The 20,964-nt window shown below is 39.0% G+C and overlaps 1 protein-coding gene across 3 annotated transcripts; it reads right to left on the bottom strand.

The window, feature by feature from the left end:
• Positions 1 to 131: 131 nt before the first annotated feature.
• On the bottom strand, positions 132 to 18,929 carry OLAH (oleoyl-ACP hydrolase). 3 transcript variants are annotated; one of them, XM_029961960.1, is made up of 10 exons: positions 18,692 to 18,929; positions 10,688 to 10,827; positions 10,408 to 10,566; positions 8,361 to 8,519; positions 5,273 to 5,411; positions 3,519 to 3,657; positions 2,826 to 2,925; positions 1,659 to 1,834; positions 666 to 751; positions 132 to 453 (listed from the first exon to the last, which is right to left on the bottom strand). In XM_029961960.1, the coding sequence occupies exons 5-10, from the start codon at positions 5,400 to 5,402 to the stop codon at positions 320 to 322; spliced, it is 765 nt and encodes a 254-aa protein (XP_029817820.1). In that variant the 5' UTR covers positions 5,403 to 5,411; positions 8,361 to 8,519; positions 10,408 to 10,566; positions 10,688 to 10,827; positions 18,692 to 18,929; the 3' UTR covers positions 132 to 319. The 3 variants fall into 3 exon arrangements, with proteins under 3 accessions (XP_029817820.1, XP_029817821.1, XP_029817819.1); XM_029961961.1 differs by lacking the exon at positions 10,688 to 10,827; XM_029961959.1 differs by lacking the exon at positions 18,692 to 18,929 and having other exon boundaries at positions 10,688 to 11,242.
• Between the last annotated feature and the right edge of the window lie 2,035 nt (positions 18,930 to 20,964).

Below are 20,964 nucleotides of genomic sequence, written 5' to 3'. Positions count from 1 at the left end.
TTATATTTAGCATTTTTACAGAAGCAGGCAAACAGAAGCTCTAGAAGTAAAATAACATAGCTGTCATTTTTTTCAAATGAGGTTATGGAATGAAGTGAAGAGTTTGTGCACATGCAAGATGAGAAGAGGGAAAAGATGAAACCTGTTTTTTTAAGACAAAGCCAATGTTTATTTTCAGAAAAACCCAGGAAACTCCCCCTTTTAAAGGATTACAGAGGACGAACAGAACAACTCAGGCATAACTGCATGCAGAAATAATGACTTATGAAGTGCTGTGGACTAATATTACACCTTCTGCTATTAAAATTGAGGGAAATAGTCATAGACCGGCATTTTCTATGCATCTTGTTATGTGTTTTGTCAAGAAAATTTCATTAGAGGGCTCTAGCAGATAAAAGTGACCTCCAGGAAGCTCATAAAAGGATGTATCTCCACTTGTTAGTTCTTGCCAACCTGAAAAAGATATGTCAGAAAAATGTCAACGATTGTGACAATTTTACATAACTATTTCAAAATTATTATTTAACAATTATTTTAAATCTTATATCAACATTGAGACTGCTCTGTTGGTTTGTTTCATTTAAGAAGGAGATAAAAGACTCTAGAAGATGCAATTCAGCAGGAAAATGTGTAAGTATAAGAGGAAAACCATTTAAGAAAAGTACCTTGTAAATCATATGGTTTATCATCACCCCCATTAAAGCAGGTAATATCACAAGAGAAGGGGATATCCATTTCTGCCTTCTCAAAACTGTGAACATAAAAAGTAGTCCTAAAACATTCAATAAGATACCCATATTTGGAATTTTCTTCCACATACAAAATAACTTTTTCATTCTCGTCCAAAATCTAACAAACTTCAGGAATTAGATTATGCAGAACATCAGAAGAAATTACCACATCTGGAAGGTTCTTAGCTCCTTGCCCTACTGCAATTAGGTCTAAAATTGTAAAGAAAGAATGACCTGATAGTTAGGGGAGAAAAAGAGCTTCAGCCTGCAATAAAAATTCTCACCTACCATAAACAATCATGTTACCTGCTTATATTCAAGTTCTAATGTTTCAGGGCCTTTCAGTGTCAGGTTCCTAAGACCAAAATGGTCCCACATCCAAGAGTATCGTTGTCTTTGCCAAGGTGAGAAACCTTAACAACTCAGCCACGTTGGCTGTCATGTAACATCCAGTGGGGACAGCAGTTAGGACAGAAGAAGCTGGTTGCTCTCAAGGTGCCCAGAACACAGGGACTCTTTGCTTCTGGTTAGATTAGGGGATCTTGGATCAGGAGGCTGAATGCAGTGATCCTGAAGCATGATCAGCTGAGATTAGTAGCCTCAGAAAACAATAAAAGATGAGAGAATATTCCCTTTTAGTGGCTGTTAACTGTGGATTCTCAGTATAACTGTAATTCTACCATGACACGTTCACTACTGCAGTAACAGTTTGCTGCTGCAGTGATTGATACAGTAAGCAGTGTTTTCATCTAGGGCTTAAATACTAGAAAACAAATAGAAAAACACACAAAGGAGAGAACTGTTTACTGTTTCATAGTCTTTTTATAACAGAAATGAGAACAAAATATGAAAAAAGAAAAAACCTGACATGATCAGACAGAAGTAAAAATGTAAAATACAAATGTAATACAAAATTGTAAAACTTACGAAAATGTCTGAAACACTCTAAAGTCTTCTTTAAAAGTAAGCAGCAGATTTTTCCTAATGTCTTCGTTATGCAGAAGCACAGAAGGAGTTCCTCCTACAGTTTGTAGATATTCAATAACTTCTTCATCTTTTGCATCAGATACAGAAATGTTTTTGATTGGAAGAATTGCTTCAGACTGTCAGTACCAGATAAAACAAATGAGGTGTTGTATATATTATACTTTAAATTATCTTTTCATTAAAAATCATTTTAGTAAGAAGTACAATAATTCTTCATCTCCAAAATACAATGGCTGATTAATTTAACATCCAAAGAGAACACTTCTTGAAAAGGGTTAGTAAATTATGACTGAGCCAAGTATCTTCCAGGTCTGAAACTTCCACAGACAAATAACCATTAATTCAATTTTGTTCAAGTTTGACTCTTACTATTGAAATGCACCTAATAAAATAATCTGTTTAAGAGAAAGAAAAGCCTAGCAGTGGACATAAACCTGACTAATGTAGGACTGAAGAGACCAACTGATTATGGAAATTTGCAGGAATAACAATTGCTTCCATGAATCACTAGCTCATACGAAGGATTGCTAAGAAGCCCCAGAAAGAGAACGGAAATAGCAAATGCTGACTGAGGACAGGAGGACTGGGAAAAAGCCACTTCACTGCTGTTTTCCTGAGAAAGACTAGCAGAATCAGCAGAACCTGAGAAGAAACTGATTAAAAATCCAACAAAGAATGAGGGAAAGAAATAAATGGACAAATGTACTGAAGGCTGATGCAGGCGGTTTATGAAAGACTAGGTTAAGACAGTTATTTCACATGTTACAGAGAAGAGAGAGCCACTTAGTATTTTGGTTTGATTACTTTTTTAATTTTAAGCCAAAGGCCATAGTAAATAACACAGTATTCAAAAAAGGTAGCATTAGCTCAAGGAGATTGTTCTCCTGAGGCTAAGGTCAGCTAGCAGCAGTGAAAATCATGTAGTGCAAAGTTCTGCATCCACCTCATATTTAATTTCCTCTAAGAAAAAACTTTTCTCCATAGATTCTGAAGCAATGCTCATTTTGTATTAAAAGTAATTCTCATGCCATACTGTCAAAAGTTATTTTTACTCTTGATAGCTAATGTACTGTTTTGTTTCATATTGTTAATGATTCTGCAACTTACATTTGGGGCATGTGCCCCTGACACGAAAAGATGGACCGGCTCTAGTCCATACTTTTCTTTCAAATGTAGTGCCACTGCAAAACTCAGGTAAGCTCCAAAACTGTAGTGAAAAGAGAAAATAAAGCAAAGTAAGCAAAAACATACATAAAACTTGGAAAATTTAAACATACTTCGAATTTCAGTGCTAACTGGATATCTTGAACAGTTACTGAAGCCCTATATGACATATAAATTATAATGATATTCATTAATTGACATGAAGTGTATTCCTACACAGTCTAGTTTTACAAATCAAACCTTTTCTTAATCTTTCTTTTAGTAGTCTCCTTAATTTGCAATAAGAACAGTTATTTTGAATACTTTGGACTAAGCAATCTTCAAAATCTGTGTTTCACAAATGGTTCAACCCCTGCATTCATACAGATCAAGAACTGACACAAATATTAAAAATAAATGCCATAATAAATTATAATTTATCAGAAACACAGTATATTCAGATGTTGTGCCTGAAGCAATAAATAAATAACCAGAGTCTTTTAGAGCAACAGCATGTTTTCGGATGACTTGACAAAAGATCTTGCACAAGCGTATTTTCCTAAAATTTTTGCATATAAAAACAAGTAACTGTCTACTCAACAAGTTCAGAGATAGAAGCTCCTTCACCGAGGTATCTAAAAATGTATATATTTTTACCTGTGACCAAAAAATGCAAATGGTTTTTCTTGAAGTTCTTTTAACAAAACACTTGTAACTTCATTAACCATGCTTGTCATGTCTTTTGCAAAAGGCTCATTAAGACGAGTTTCTCTTCCAGGATACCTTACACAGAACACTGCAGAAGAGGTGGAGGAAGTGAGAGAAAAGGATTATAGTTATTTCAAATAGATAGAGTAAAATAATTTTAATTCAGTTTTTTAATTATTATGCAGAATATACAGATTATTTAAATTAATCCTTCTTACAGTTGATAACCATGTATTTGTTATTGCTACTACTCTGTTTTAATCATATGAGAGATTAGGTTTCCATTCCTTCCTTTACTCACAAATTGATCTGATTTATTCTCCAGTTGATCTGATTGTTAAGTGCCTTGGCTCAGAATCCACAAGGTCTTGATTACAGCTGAGGTTTGAAAGCAACTTTATTACTATTAGGTTAATAACAACCACAAATTCACTCATTTCAATAATAGTAAGTTAAGGGGTGTGTGAAATACATCCTTCCCAGGGCAGCACTATAAAGTTAAACTATATTAGCATTGTACAATCCCTGTTTTCTTCTTTGTTGGCTCTTGAGCATTACACATAGTAAAATGTGTAATCATAGTACAAATTGATGGATATTTATATTTACTTATATTTATCTGGAAGGACATTTTACATACTTTTATTATATTCCTTTCAAAATTGGGGATTTTCCTCTCGCTGTTTAGTGAAAGTAAGAAATGAATAGATCAGAAAAAATGTCGATTTTCTGAACTCTCCTTGATGTAATGCATACTGCTGAACTCATGTGGAAGTAATGGGTCAGACACAAAGTATTTTAGAATAGACGGAATAAACCACTACCTAATACGATACTAGCAGTAATGTCTGCATCTTCTGTACTTTCTTTCTGCAGAAACCATCTCTGAGAAACCATGCTACACCCTGATTTTATTAATCTGTGTCTGCAGTTGCTCCTAGGCTATTTTCTTAGTAACTTTGTTGGAAGTAGTTCCAGTGGAAAAAACCTCTTTTATTTCTTTCTCTTTTTTTTTTCCGTTTCAAGGAAAATTTAAAAATTTAATGTGACTTGGGCAACTGCTTACCAGAAAGCATATGAGCATTTAGAGGACTGGTACAACTGCAATGGCAGTGCTCGTAAATATAAAATTATTTTTTCTTTGTGGAAGGTCTGTAAAATGGCCTTGGTTCCTCTTCAAATAGTTCAAGCAATGGATCTTTTTTAGTGCTGATACAGCTTGAGAGCAATGAGAAATACTTTGTACTTTAACATAATGTCATTTCACTGTTATAAATTCATAGTTTGAACTTCAGTTTTGATACAAGAAGTGCAAACAATGGATAACAGATACTCTGTGCAGCCTCTCAACATTAAAAATGGTTCTCATATCTTCACCGTTACCCTGGTATATTAGCAATACACAGTGTATTATGTTTGTGAATCATACCAATAGTTTCTGAAGCAGTCAACCATACTATAGTCTTGTGGAACTTAGCTCTGAGGATATAACCTTTAAACCTAGTCAAATATAATTTGATGCAAGGTGGTACAGAAAATGCACCCTGATGGAAATGCTAGTTCCTAATGAATGCTAGTTCCATCCTTTCCGGAGAAGACCCATTGGATAAAGATTCCAGTTATCTCAAGAATATTATATTCCATTCAGAAAATTGGGCTACTGTGTATTTCAGACTTGTGCTTTAACTACAAAAATGACAAACCTTCAATTGAGTTGCTTAACCGTTTGCCCCACTGAGCAAGTAGAGAAGTTCCACCTCCAGCCCATGGAAAGCAAATCAGCCTACAGAGAGCATTTTGCCTTTTGTGCACACAAACAATCAGCTTCTCCATTCCTAAAAACTAAAACAAACAAGGAAATAACATTTCATTCTAGAACAGGACTCTTCAGGTATAGGAAAATTAGATTGAATTAAATCTAAATTGAAACAACAGCCTGCAATATTTTCTGTCATCGGAACTGCTTGTGTTACAACAATTTGTTAGATATGAGGTAATCTTCCTGCATATTCCAGCGTAAACCAGTTCTGCTTTTACAAACAATGGTGGAATAGTATTGAGCAATACCCTTGGTTAATTTTTTCTCAGTCACTAACCACAACATTACAAGCAGCAAAATAGATTGATAAGATATTTCAGGATGACCATTTAAAAAAATAGGCTTTTAGAATATACACAAAAATATAAGGTCTATCTAAAGACCTAGAAAATATAAAGACCACCTAGTTCAATATTCTCTCTACCACAGTGGTAAAATAGATGTCTAGGGAACAGCAGGATGTAGTTTCTTTATATACAGGAAACATCTATGAATGTTTCCTGTGTTCTGGTGTTGGATCAAGGGTTGGACTTGATGATCTCAGAGGTCTTTTCCACCCAATTAATTCTATGATTCTATAAATTACTCTTTCATGTATTTTTCCAGTTTCCCCTTAAATTCCTGTGAACAGGTGGCATCTACAAGATCCTCTTGCAATGAGTTGCACAGCTCTACTGTCTGATGCATAAAGAGTGATGTCCTTTTTTGTTTTTAATCTGACTTCTACAAATTCATTTGATGGACACAGGGTAGAATAGTAAAGACAGTGAATAGTGCATCCCTCAGGGTTTGCCACTGAGCAGTTTTAAGGTTTTCTGTCATACCGCCTCTGCCCTCCCTCAGCTCTTCTTCCTGAATGAAAAGACCTGGCTTGCTTAGGTATTCCTCAATGGCACTAATGACCATCATCACTGCCATCTCTGGACTACTAGTTTTGTTATTTTCTTTTAAGATGGTGGAGTGACCAGAGCCACATTCAGCTTTATCACAGCAGCTTTAGTATTTTCACTTAGTGACTCATAAAAGTAACAGCTAAAGCAAGATTTATAAGTACTCCTTCCTTCTTCCCGAGAAGGAAGAATAGCATTGAAGATGCCAAGTTCATTGTCTCTAACATCAGATACTGTCTTTATTGTCTGAAGAAAAAAGCAATTCTCAACCATTTCTATACTTCTTTCCCAATTTTCATGTTCTGTTGAAAGAACCTGGGAACAGCATGTGCGACAGAAATACCTGGTGGAGATAAATTCATTAGAAATATACTGATAAATAATTTTTATAAAATGTAACCATTAGGATAAACTCCCATGTTCTTGTTAAAAAGATTGAAAAAAATAGTAATTAGGGGATACCAAGCAGCAAAATTCCATTTCTAAAATGCTGCAAATCACTAAGGGTGTTATCTCTTGCCTTGAAGGCAGCTTAGTATGTGCAAAGGCTGATTCACCATAAAATACACATGTGCCTACACGGTCTTTTTTCTCTCTACAAAAAGTTTCAGAAATGCAACCAGGTCAGAATAAGCAGCAATTCAGACCTTAAAACTACATAACATAAGCAAGGCAGAAGAAAACTGATGCAAATGTTGCTGTGGCAGTTGCTTGATTTCCAAGTGTTTAAACTGAAAAGTTTGTCAACATTTGTTAAAGAATCACTTCAAAGAAACAATAAGAGCAAGCAAAAGAAAAAAAAGTGTATCAAAAATCACGGGACAGACAATGTGAGCTTAAAAGTAGCTGAAGGATAGTGGAACCAGTGCTGCAGAAGACATAATTCCTCTGAAGGATTCATTGAGCTTCAGTACAGTTAGTTCCATTTACATAGTCACTTCTTCCACAAAAAGGCACAAAACCTCAAACATTTCTGAAGCCAATGTTTTAACTTGACAGTCAAATAGCAAAAGAAGAATCTCTTCTCAAACTATTCCAAAGGCAATATAAAAATTTCAAGCATGATAAAGAAGCACAGTTAGTCAAAGTCCTTAGATTATTAAAAGATACATCCCCTGTCACTGAGAAACTTTCCCACTTTATACTCATACAGATTTACCCCATCACCATCCAGCTTATTTTAGATACAAATACCTGAACAGTTGGGAAGACCACCAGTGCCAGGAAATGACAGCCCGAGGGTGGATCCCCTTCTCTGCCGTGCACAGCAAGAAGCTGCACAACCATCTGCTTTTAAGTCTTTTCTAGACTCCAGGGGAGGAGCTCACACCCAAAAAAGGGCAGGATTGAGGCACACAGCATCCCAGAAGGCAGAAACATCACGTGTTAGATGTGACACACGGAATTTGGCAGAAAAATAAGGAAGACACACCTCATTAATCCCAGTGATTTAAAACACACAGGTCGGCATGCCCATGACAGAAGTTGTAGCACTTTCAATACATGGAGGCCCACAGCCTCGCTGACAGAAAAGCCTGCCTTTTTTAAGAACTGTATCCAGAAGTACAGCACTCACACCTCGGCTGCAGAGTTTTATAGGGTTCTGAAAATGCTCATGTAGGAGACCACCACCTGATTTGATTAAAACATTGCATTTGGTTATTAGGCCAGTTGCAATTTCTGCAAGCTGAAAGACAGCATTTCATGAACTACACGCTGTGGTTACGTATCCTGATTTCATGTGAGCTACCACGTTATGCTCCTGGTGACCAGATGCTATCAGTAACCTAAAAGCATCAGTGTATTTTGTAACTGCATTTGTAATACCAGGAAGATTGGCTTCCTTCCCACCTTTTTCTTTTTAATGTTACTCTACCAAGAGTATCAGTGACAATAAAATAAAAATATTCACAAACGGTGATAAAAACTAAGGAACCTGAGTGCCAAAATGGGTTCTGATGCTTAACTTGGACATGTAGGCTGGACTACTTAGTGGTTTTCACACTGTTCTTAATTCTTACACATTTCTCTTCATCATATCTAGGAAACTGAAAAATCTACGGTGTTAAGAGAAAAGCCCACCTTTTGACCAGCCAGTCATTAAGCACTGCTCCTTTCCCAAACAAGGGCTGCAGTCTTCTACTCATTTCTGATTTCTGCTTTCCTGGAGAACCTTAAATCAACCCTTGTGGCTGCAGGCTCTGCATCGAGGTCTGGTCCCATGCTCTGCAGCTGCCACTTCTAAAAGGCAAAAGTACAAACTCACAGTACTTTTACGTTGTAACTCACAGGTTTTATAGTATATTCTGCATTGCAAAGGAACCAGATGGATCAAGTCCAACTCTTTAAGTGAATGGCCCATATGGGGATCAAACCCACAACCTTGGTGTTATTAGCACCGTGCTCTAACCAACTGAACTATGGAGTACAATGAGGGACACCTATGCTTTGAAGGTGCACGATTTAAAGCATCTTATATTGGCTAGTCCTGACCTGTGCTGCTGTGCTCAATACTGCTTCTCCATATGATATATCTAGTAGCAGAGGCATTTGATTATAAGTTACAATTTGTAATAAAGCACCTAAGACACTTTATTTACTCCTACCTCAAATTGTGCCAACAAAATAATCTGACACTCGATGTTAATGTTACAAAAGCCAGCTGTTATAAACATCAGGCTCACTAATAATATTCCTAAAAGTAATAAAATACTACTGGAAACAATTATTTCCTAACTAAGGCTGAAAATAAAAGAGGTTAAGAATAAGATTTTGAAAGTACAGCATTAATCAAATAGCAGGCTATTTCCTTAAAAATAATGAAATGAAGAATTGTATGTGTTACTTGGTTTTGTTTGCCTTCTAATTCTTTGTGTCAAAGGACTAGAAAATTTATTGGGTTTCATATAAAAAATGAAAATTTTTACAAATTAAGTAGTTCCAGGAGATGCCACTTTTATCCAAAATTATGCTTGGCCTTTCCAAGGTTGAAGGTAAAAAAGGGCTTCACAGAACTGATTTGTCAACTCAGCACTAGTACACAGAGTAGACTAGAATGTTTCAGTTGGAAGGGACTTAAAATGGTCACCTCATCCAACTGCCTGACCAATTCAGGGCTGACCAAGTTAAAGCATGTTATTAGGGATTGTCCCAAACCCTCTTAAACACTGACAGGCTGGGGGCATCAACCATCCTTCTAGGAAGCCTGTACAATCTAAACCTCCCCTGGCACAGCTTTGAACCATTCCCAAACGTCCTGTCACTGGATACCAGAGACCAGAGCTCAGCACCTCCCTCTCTGCTTCCCCTCCTCAGGAAGCTGTAGAAAGCAATGAGGCCTCTTAGCCTCCTTTTCTGCAAAGCAGACAAGCCCAAAGTCCTCAGCCACTCCTCAGAGGACATTCCTTCCAGCACTTTCACCAGCTTTGTTGCCTTTGGTGATGTGTTTGATGCACAAACCCCAGGATGCAGTTTGCTTTCCTGGCTGCCTGGGCACACTGCTGACTCACAGTGAGCCTGCTGGCAGCCAGCACCCCCAGATTGCTTTCTGCAGGGGTGATGTCCAAAGTTATGGTGAAGGCCGTAGTCCTGGAGTCAGGTATTGATATTCTGGGCTCACCTGTTTCTTCCAAAGTCTCCTTCCATTACTGGGAGGACTGAGGAAAACATCGCCTGTGCTCTGGAATTTTTTAGCATTCTTTCCAGGGCTCTTTTTATCGTGACACCATTTGTATGCGTGTGAAAGAGCAGGAATAAATAATAGTATGAAGGTTGTATTAGGCTGTTCAGTTTTGTGGTGACATCCCTAATTTGGGCCCCAGGGAAGCAGCAAACTTCTCTGAAAAGAGGGTCTGGTCTGCAAATGAGTGCTTCCATTTCATACAGAGGGAGTCACCAGTGCCCATAACTCACCACTGTTTCTTCCTGACGCACGTCTTAATGCAAGTTTTGTTGCAAGAGGTTGATCTCTCTGACCTTGGCAAGACTTTGTACAAGGGCCTTGTACCTGTTCTGTCAGGGTATCTTAGAGGGCAACTTGAAGGGTAAGGAGGGGTTTCTTTTACCACTCTGTCCTGTAATATTGTTCCACCCCTCCTTCCTTCTGGTACAAAGCAGATCCAGAACCTACCTCTTAGTGGCCATGCCGACTTGGCTTCCACGTGTCACAGATGGCAGACTATGGCTCCACTGATTAATCTCCCTCTCAGACTCTTGAATGCTCCTCAGAAGTTCCTCATTTAAAGCTTTCTTAGCTGTTGTTTTATGGTAATTTTCAGTCTCTTTTGGACTACAACAGAAATACAAATGGATGTAATGGTAAGTCAGGAAAGTATAACTGTTTCAGAAATCATAAAGATATAGTGCAAGAGTAGATTTTTATCCAGTAGTTATTAATGTTGAAAACTCACCAAGGTAATTCTTGTTTAAGAACAGAAACATTGCTTGGGGAGTTGCAATTCACCAATAGTGATTTAATGAGACTCATTTTGAGCACATATAGATCCCTGAAGTAAAATAACAAAGAAGCATGTGTTTCTCAGTTGCACACCTAGCATTTAAAGAACCATGTTGTGTATGTTGCTTAATAAAAGTTGACATCTATTACTGACAGTTGTGAAATACATTGGATTATATGTACTGTGAGCAATGTAATTTGTTTTCTCCTCAGTGATTATTTATTGTCTTTCATTATTTATTATTTTAACAAATCTGCACAGCTTTAGCACCTTTACTGCAACTATACTTCATTTTCTAGTCAATCAACTTCAAAGGATAAAAGTAAGGATGCACTTAGATCTTTCTCTTAAAAATGACCATTAGCTGCTTATATGAAGAGACATGAAATTAAGCAGATCTCATGCCATCCAAAGGAAAGCAGGAGTAACCCTCATCTCTATGAAAGTCTTGAGACAGAGACAGTCAAATGAATCCCAACTTATTATTACTCTTAAGTATGACCTCAGAGGATTACACACAAGCAATAGAAGCCATGCAGATGAATTATGGAGGGAACAGTGGATTTTGCAGAAGAGAAGACTCAATTTAGAGATGCATTAATAGGATCTCATGGAGATATTTGGAAACATGAGTGACACTAGAGTACTGAAGAGATCTCACTTGGAATTCTGCCTAAAGTGTTGTTAAGTTTCTTCAAGAAAGGTGAGTTCAAACCAGATCTGATGCAAGGTGTGGCTAGAAAAGAAAACTTATGAAAGAGAATACATAACCTTTTACAAATACACTGGAAGATGAGGCTGAGGGAAGCGAGGACATTCCAAAAAATGGTTATTGTTCATGTTCTAGTCATGGCTAGAAATAAGATTTTTAACCATTGTACCCATCAGACTCTGGAACAGCTCCAGAAAAGCTGCCTGCTTTAAGGTGGACATTCAGGTTATTACAGTGGTTCTAGAACATGTATATGTCATGGCTTGGTGAATACTTCCAGCACCATGCACCTATTAGTTTGATGCAGGAATGAGTCTGTATGTGTGTGAAAAAAGCCAGCAAGTTGCAATGCTGCAAAATAGTCTTGCTAATAGAGAACTCGTTTAATGTAACAAATACAGAGGCCTTTGTATTATTGTATGCAATACACAGAACATGCACTTAGGTCAGTCTGCTAAGGTCTGCTGACCAAGAAAGAAAATAAAATTCAAAGGTAGTCAGAGAAAACAGGAAGCCTGGAGGGACTAGAATACAGTAGAAAATCTGACTTTCGGTCTTGCAAAGAGAAATAAAGTATGAAAGTTACATAAAAATAGTCAGTTTATATACAGGCCTGGCCATAGGAAATAACAGAAAACAGAGTGGAAATCTCTGTTGCTGTGTCAGTAGAAGACAAACATGAGCTGAGCTACTATGTGCATCATAGTAACTGACAGAACTGCTTCAATGGTCCAACCAAAAAAATTGCTTCTTAGAAAGAACAAAACTCTACCAAGACCAATTTGCCCCTGTTCCTGCCATGTGGTCAGTTGCAGACACAAAAATGCACCATGGCAGGATCCCAGCTTCCTAGAGGAGAACTGCCTAGTCTTTCTCCTTGCAGCAAACTCTATAACCAGGGGAATGGTGCCTGAGTTCAAAAAGCCAGATTTTATAAGAATCAAAATTCTAACAATGAACCTTCAAATAAATTTGGGCAGGAAACAGACTCTCTCTCATACTCTCAGCTGCTCAGCCCACATTGCAGTCTTTAAACTTCTACCTAAGGGGGCTCAGATGCTCCCTGTCTAGGCACTCTGCAGAATGTAGAGTGCGACAGTGTTAGCAATGCAAACTGCTGGTCAGTAACAACTTCCCATAGGAACAGGGTCAGGCATATAAAATGATAAAAAACAAAAAACTCCATATACTATTGGCTCAGATACATCACACAGCTTAGAACCCAAATTTTAGTCTCTAATTTTGGAGACTCATTTACAGCTTTAGGACAAAGCTCACTCTACAGAGATTCTTTCAGTCAGAAAAGACACCTAAAACACTCAAGGCCGGGATGCAAATTTCAATACCTAGAACAAGAGCACGTGACATGGTCAGTTGTACAAACGCTCCCTCCTTCTCTCTCTGTCTGTCTGTAAAACAGAGTCACATAAGCTGTCAACACTCAGCCACTGAAAGTGAATAGCAGTGCTAATTTGATGAGAACGTGTGTGTCATTCAGAGTTTGACCCACTCTATCTGCCACATAAATTAGGGCAAAAAATGGGTTTATCCCATTTACTTCCATCACCATGCACAAAAGTATGTCCTGGAAAAAAGGGGGAGGATGACCATAAGCAACTGAACAGTGCATTGTATCTTTGCGTGCTCTAAACCAGACAAGGCTTGTTTTCCTTTCCTTCACAGGTGCAGATGTTGTCCCTGTCAGCAACTCTTGATGCCAAACTGACAAGAATCTGAAGAACTTGCAGAACTGCTACTCTGGAGAAACAGCAGCTTCAGCAGGAAATCCCTCCATCTCCCACCAGTGCTGCTCTTGGGTCCTGGACTGCCATTTTAAATGGTGGGTGACCAGTCAAAATTACAAGAGCGGGAGGGAAAGTGAAAGGACATAGCAGGTTACAAAAGAGAGAGTTTTGCTTTCCTAAAAGTAATGGTAAGTGAGGTAGTATCAGGACTTACAGGAATAAAATACACAAACATTAGGAAACCTAGTAGGGTAGAGAGAGAACCTGCTTAGACAGAAAGGCATAAAGGCCACAGATAACAGGAATCTGCTCCTTTCATATCCTGTGCATAGAAGGTACATGTAGCACAGAGAACGCTGGCACTACACTTTTACCACAGCAATCCAGATCTTGCAGTGGGATGATAACATGCACACTCCACTTCCCCTCTACAAGAAATAAGGACATGACTAAAATAGGCATGAGGCTTATAGATATCAAGGTTTAGCCTCATAATGCAGTGGTACAGAAAGTATTCAGTGGACTTGGCCATTTCAAGTTGATTACCCACTGACAAGCAGTAGCTGCAAGGCTTCACAGGGCCACACCCTTTTAAACACAAATATTTTTGTGAGATGATAGTGCAATCCTCATGCCTTCTCACAACCAACTCTATCGCTTTCAATCTGAAAGTTCTGCATTCATTACTGGCTATCCAGCATCCTATGGGTGATACTGCCCCATCAGCTGGAACTCAATTCCTGTGTCCACACCTATTGGCTCCCCATCAGAAGAGGAAATTCAGCAGCAAGGACTCCAGGAAAACCATTCCAAGTGTTTTTTTATCTCAAGCAGAAATATACTAATAAGGAATGGAAACAAATAAAAGAATCCTGTAAAAAATCAGTAACGGGGCCAGATTTCTTAGTCATAGCATGACTTACAGGAGTATTTGATGACAACAGGAGTAAAACCATATTCCAAATTGATTATTGCCTTTGCTGCAAAGAAAGCTGTTGTGGGGAAGGCAAGTATGGGGTGCGGAGAAATTCTGCAGTTCAGACAGAACATAACTTAGACAAAAACGTAACTTAGATGCAGATTTGTTATCAGCTTTGTCTAATCTTGCTGATAATGAAGGAGATAATCTCTCCCTTCCCAGCTTCTCAGAGCATAGCATTCTTACCCCCATGTTTTTATTAGCACTAGCAACTACGTATCTCTGTAGTAAGAGCACATTGTTATCAAGCTGAAAACTAATACTTATCCTGTAGTTTGGTTTTCACCAACATCAGTCAGCTGCCCCTATACAGTCTCACCATCCTCCTGCTAAAAAGGAAAGAAGCCTTTTATGACCTTTTTGCAAGCTTTGACCCACTTAATCCAGATGGACAGGTGCATGTTGATATTACATATACAGCCCCAAGGTTTGGATGTAAAAGACACTACTGTGCCAACCTAATGGAGTAATTTGCCCTTAAGAATTATTTTACAACTCCTCCTGAAACAAAGAACCTGCAGAGTCTGTCTTACTGGCTTAAAGATACATTCATTTTATCTAATCTTCATTCAGGAAAAAAAAAAGGCTGTACAGAAGAAAGAATTACTACATGAATAAATAATCTTCTTGGGAACTAGGTGAACTACCATCAAACCTTCGTGATGCAATCATCATCACCTTGTATAAGAAGAAAGGAGATAAATCAGACTGTTCAAATTACAGAGGTATTACTCTGCTCTCCATTGCTGGTAAAATCCTGGCAAGAATACTTTTGAACAGACTAATACCTGCTATAGAGAAGAACTTCTACCTGAAAGCCAATGTGGTTTCAGAACCAACGGGAGTACCACAGACATTGTATTTGTTCTCAGACAACTGCAAGAGAAATGTAGGGAACAGAACAAAGGTCTCTACGTAACCTTTGCTGACCTCACCAAGGCTTTCGATACTGTGAGCAGAAAAGGTCTATGGTAGATTTTGGAACATTTAGGATGTCCCCCCCAAGTTCCTTAAAATGATCATCTCACTCCATGCGGATCAGCGCAGCCAGGTCAGATATGGCAATGCACTTTCTGAGCCCTTTGTAATAACCAGTGGTGTGAAACAAGGCTGCGTTCTCACACCAACTCTATTCACAGTCTTTTTCAGCATGATGCTCCAAAGGGCCACGGCAGACCTCGAGGATCAGGACGGTATCTACATTCGATACCATACTGATGGAAGCCTTTTCAACCTAAGGTGACTGAAGGCCCACACTAAGACCTTAAATCATCTTGTCCAGGAGCTGCTTTACACTGACGATGCTGCCCTCATCGCCCACACAGAAGCAGCTCTGCAGCATTTAACATCCTGCTTTGCAGACACTGCTGAGCATTTTCGGCTGGAAGTCAGTTTTCTATCAACCAGCACCTCAGGAAGTCTTCCATCATCCCCATATCACCATTGGCCAATCAGAGCTCAAATCAGTCCAGCAATTTAATTACCTAGGATGGTAAGACTGACGGAGAGATAGACAATAGGTTAGCAAAGGTATATAGAGCTTTTGGAAAACTCCATAAAAGAGTTTGGTGTAATAAACAACTGAAGAAAAGTACAAAGATCAGTGTTTACAGAGCCATTGTGCTGTCTACTCTTTTATATGGGACTGAATCATGGGTCATCTACCGCCACCACCTGCGACTCTTAGAATGCTTCCATCAATGCTGCCTCCATACAATCCTAAACATCCACTGGTCAGATTAATGTCTGTTCTTGAACAGGCAGCAGTTACAAGCATTGAGGCCATGTTGCTGAGAACACAGCTGTGTTGGGCAGGACATGTCTCCAGGATGAAGGACCACCGCCTCCCTAAGGTCTTGCTTTATGGTGAACTTGCCACCAGCTGCCGCATGAGAGGAGCCCCAAAGAGGAGATACAAGGACTCCCTGAAACAACATCTCAGCCTTGGCCATATTGATCATCATAACTGGTCTACTCTGGCCTCCAATCGGGAGGTCTGGAGACACACTATTTGCAACACTGCTGCTTCTTTTGAGAATGCACACAGGATCACTCTTGAGGAGAAAAGACAACACAGAAAGAACCATGTCCTGTCAATACCACCTAAGGAGTCTTTCTGCTGTGCCTTTTGCAATCGGACATGTCTATCTCATATTGGCCTTTTTAGCCACCAGCATGCTTGTAGCAAGTGTGGATAGAGTCCTTCCCAAATCTTCATTCGTGAAGCCTAGCCATGATGAATCTTCTTTGGAGTACATTCAGCTGAATCTGGATTTATTTGAAATAACATATCTGGTTAGGAAAAGGTCTATTTTTATTTCTCTCATTTTTTACAAGGCAACAGTTTTAAAAAAATGGATTATTTCCAAATTGTCTTTATATTTTCCTCTACTTCCACCTATTGGCCTTAAACCTAAGATCTACCTCCGACCCTATTACAGTGAGGACAGGATACATAAGAATTCTTCTGCATAAACAAGCTTTTATTTTATTAACTATAAATTTTAAGTTAGATGTGTGATCTGATGAATTAATGGCTGACAAATCTGCTTTAGAATGTTCACAGTCAAAAACAATGTTTCTTTCTAGAACTATTGGCAAAGAAATGGTTCAGTGTGAGAAAAAAAAATGCCAACCTGTATTTTAAGAAAGTATTTCCTGGTTTTTATTCTCTTTACATTTAAAATATAATGAAAATAAAATTCTAGTTCTATAAAGTGCTGTATAAAAGATTAAGAACTACCAGTTAAATCACAGAGTAATTTTGGTTGAAAGGGACCTCTAAAGATCATATAGTCCAAGTCCTGTCTCGTTAGGTGTTGAGTATCTCCAAGAATGGAGACTCCATAACCTCCCTAGGTAACTATGTTCCACTGTTCAATCACACTCATAGTGAGGATATTTTTCTTTCTAATTCCTTGTTGTGACTTGTATCTGCAAGTCGTTTGTCTTTTTGCTGAGTACATCCAAGAAGAGTCTGGCTCTGTCCATCCTCTGCATATTGTTTCATTAGGTAGGTGAAGACATCCTCATTTAGCACTCCCCTCTTAAGACAAACCCCTTTATCTCAGACTCTCCTTGTGCACCACCCACCCCAGTCACAATTGCAGGGAACCCTGCCGCACTTACTTCAGTATCTCAACATCCTTCTAATACGGTGGAATTAAACATGGACACAGATGTGGCATAGCAAAGAAATTTCTGATTATTTTTCAAACATGCTTTGGAGCATGGCCTTTCAGGGCATGATGAGCTTTTACATTAGCTTTATTCATTGCCATGGCATCACTTTATAGTAGGTGAAAAAGTACTAATTGAGAAGTAAAATTGAAAACACAAGCGACAACAAAACTACTTTTGCACTGATCAGATGCTAAGACAAATGGACCAATAGCCCCATCCTGCAGGGAACATAAAGCCAAAGGTAAAGAAACACCAAGTGCTTGCAGCATAGGGCTGTTTTGATATTTCCCTAAGGAAAATATATTGTATAGCATACAGTCTAGAAATCTGTAGAATGAGTCTTTGTGAATGGCAAGAGTGTGGTATTTGCCAGTGGGGCAGTCCAGGACCAGAGAAGCTTCTCAGTATCTAGGCACTTGTAAATCCTACATCCTAGACCCATCCCATTCAGGCATACATTGTCTGCAGACTCTGGAAGCCAGGCAAAAAGCAATCATATCCCCAGATGGCAAGTAGAACCAAGTCTACTTACAGAATTTAGATTTAAGCTATTTGTTCACCTCCCACCAATAACTGCAGAAGTGGAATAGTGAGCTGAGAGTCAAATGATCCACTTCACTGGTAGGTACAGAGTGTGCTGTCAAAGCCACTGGATTGCCTACAGCTAGGCAGGCATCTGAGAAGCTTAACAAGTCAGGGCATCGACAACTTGGTATCTGCAATCCTGCAATAACAGAGCTGGCAGACTGTAGGACAGTTAGGCAATGTCATTCTCTACCGATTTTATCTTCACAAGAGGAATGCAGTTTGTGCAGCTGAGGGATACCAGTGTATCTCAGTGTCCTAAACATTGTGAATTTCTGTTGAAATTTTTTTCAACCACTGGAAATACCTTGCACATTACCATATCATACATGTTTCGTTACATTCATTACTCACACAATCATTTAAAAAAGTTAAAAAATATGTATTTTCGGGGTATATACTTAGGCTTTCTGGAAAATTACAGGTTCATGAAAAGAAGTGTCCAGTTAGAGAGAAAACACATCCGTTACATACATCATAATATTTATTACAGGTTTTTAAGGATTATGTACTTATATCCCTAGAAATTTTTCTACTCAGCGAGAAGCAATGGTGTGATTTCCCACTTAAAAGACAGCAAAATTAATAAACCACAGGAAAAAATTCTGTGGGAAAACGTATCTCAGTAGCCCCTCAGTTCAAGAAAATACTGGTCTTTGCTTTTTGAAAAATAAAGACAAAGGCAATCTTTCGTCATTATATCTAGACAATATAAATTAATGGAAAAAGTAAAAGTAAGGAGCATACTCAACTTTTTTCTCCACTGGTCATATTTTTCCCAGCAACATATAACTCATGGCTACATTTTTAGCAGATTATATTCCAAATAGGTGAATGTCACTGCTAACATCTAAAAGCTGCTGCTGGAAAAAAAAAAAGTCATTACCAACTGAAATTCTGTCCTCCAGAAAGCTGTCTACTCATCCTTTATTTAAGCTTGAAAAAACGTGGAAAATTATTACAGAGAAACTTACTTGTGGGAGACTTGCAGCTGATATGCTCACACCATCAGTAATACAAAACTGTTGAAATAAATGATTAAAATAAAACACAACACGCATTCCCCATTTTACTAACCGGACCTTCCAGGATGTTGAAACTGCAAACATACAGACTATGTAGATGCTTTAAAAGTGAGTGTGACAATATAATCTCCCCTCCTTTCCTACTGTCTCTGCTGTCAGCCTCGTTCTGCTATGGCACAATTGCATAACCTTTGCTCAGATTTTTTAGGAAATCATTAAATTGAGAGAAAGCTCTATGAAGAAGTCCACAGAGTCGAGCCATGAAATATAAGAGAGATAAAATTGGAGATAAAGGATGCTGAGATTGGGCCAGGCAAGAAGCTCAAGAGGAAGAACATCAGTGTGGAAAGATGATTAACATCTCAAGGGAAAAATGAGGTGGAAGACAATCTGGATGAGGGGATCGAATGCACCCTCAGTAATTTCACAGTTGAGTGGGACTGTCAATCTGCTGGAGGGTGGGATCTGGACAGGCTGGATCAACGGGTCGAGGCCAATGGTGTGAAGTTCAATACAGCAAAGTGCTGAGTCCCACCCTTGGGTCACAACCCCCCCATGCACCGCTACAGGCTTTGGGAAGAGTGGCTGGAAAGCTGCCTGATGGAAAAGGACCTGGGGTTGCTCATCAACAGCCAGCTGAATACGAGCCAGCAGTGTGCCCAGGTGTCCAAAAGGGCCAATGGCAACCTGGCTTGTATCAGACCTAGTGTGGCCAGCAGGACTAGGGAAGGGATCATAGCTCTGTTCTCAGTACTTGTGAGGCCACAACTCAAATACTGGGTTCAGTTTTGGGCCCCTCACTAGAGGAAAGACATTGAGGTGCTGGAGTGAGTCCAGAGAAAGGCAATGAAGCTGGTGAAGGATCTGGAACATAAGTCCTATGAGGAGCATCTGATGGTACTGAGGTTGTTTAGCTTGGAAAAAAGAAGGCTCAGGAGGGACCTTATCACTTTCTACAACTACCTGAAAGGAGGTTGTAGCAAGGTGGGGGTCAGTCTCTTCTCCCAAGTAACAAGCAATAGGACAAGAGGACATTGCCTCAAGTTGCACAAGGGAGGTTCAGGTTGGACATTAGGAAAAATTTCTTCATTGAAAGAGTGGTTAAGCATTGGAAGAGGCTCCCAGGGAAGTGGTGGAGTCACCATCTCTGGAAGTCTTCAAAAAATGAGCAGATGTGGCACTTTATGATACAATCTAGTGGGCATGGTGGTATTCGGTCAAAGGCTGGACTTGATTATCTTGGAGGTCTTTTCCAATTTTAATGATTCTATGACTCCGTGATCAAGCATGTGCCACAGGGAGCAGTGAAAGCTTACCCTTTTCCATCCGACTAGCAAAGACTCCATAGGTGGTTAACATTCCTTTAGTAGGGCATTAATCTTGACTATCTGTTGTGTGTATTAACCACAAAGTAACTCCTTTACATATAAGTGCACATAGCAAGAGATGACAGAACAAAGTGGCCCAGAAAAGAAGAGTGAGATAGGTGTGCTGGTTTTGGCTGGGGTAGAGTTAATTTTCTTCACAGTGGCTAGTATAGGGCTGTGGTTTGGATTTGTGTTGATAATATAGAAATGCTTTTGTTATTGCTAAGCAGGGATTCCACAGAGCCAAGGCCTTTTCTGCTTTTTGTACTGCCACACTGGTAACAAAGCTGAGAGTGTGTGGGAAGTTGGGAGAAGGCACAGCCAGGACAGGTGACGCCACTTGATCAAAGGGATATTTCATACCATATGACATCATGCTCAGTACCTAAAGTGGGAGGGAAGAAGATGGAAGGGGGGGGGCATTTTGAGTGATGGCATTTGTTTTCCCAAGTAAATGTTATGGGTGACAGAGCCCTGCTTTCCTGGGGATGGCTGAACACCTGCCTGCCCATGGGAAGCAGTGAATTAATTCCTTGTTTTGCTTTGCTTGTGTGTGCGGCTTTTGCTTTCCTTATTAAACTGTCTTTATCTCAGCCCATAAGTTTTCTAACTTCATCTGATTCTCTCCCTGAT

The sequence above is a fragment of the Manacus vitellinus genome, unplaced genomic scaffold (genome assembly GCF_001715985.3).
Source record: "Manacus vitellinus isolate BGI_N305 unplaced genomic scaffold, ASM171598v3 scaffold_3_pilon, whole genome shotgun sequence".
Lineage (NCBI taxonomy): Eukaryota > Metazoa > Chordata > Aves > Passeriformes > Pipridae > Manacus > Manacus vitellinus.
The sequence above is the reverse complement of the archived record's forward strand: the minus strand, read 5'-3'. Positions and strand labels throughout refer to the sequence as shown.

Bases quoted from the DNA above. Each gene is read 5' to 3' on its own strand.
- OLAH (XM_029961960.1), bottom strand. From the start codon at position 5,402: ATGGAGAAGCTGATTGTTTGTGTGCACAAAAGGCAAAATGCTCTCTGT. The intron at 3,658-5,272 runs GTTTGTCATTTT...CCTCTTCTGCAG, and splicing joins GTTAAGCAACTCAATTGAAG to TGTTCTGTGTAAGGTATCCT. The intron at 752-1,658 runs GTAAGTTTTACA...TTATGTTCACAG, and splicing joins AGAGTGTTTCAGACATTTTC to TTTTGAGAAGGCAGAAATGG.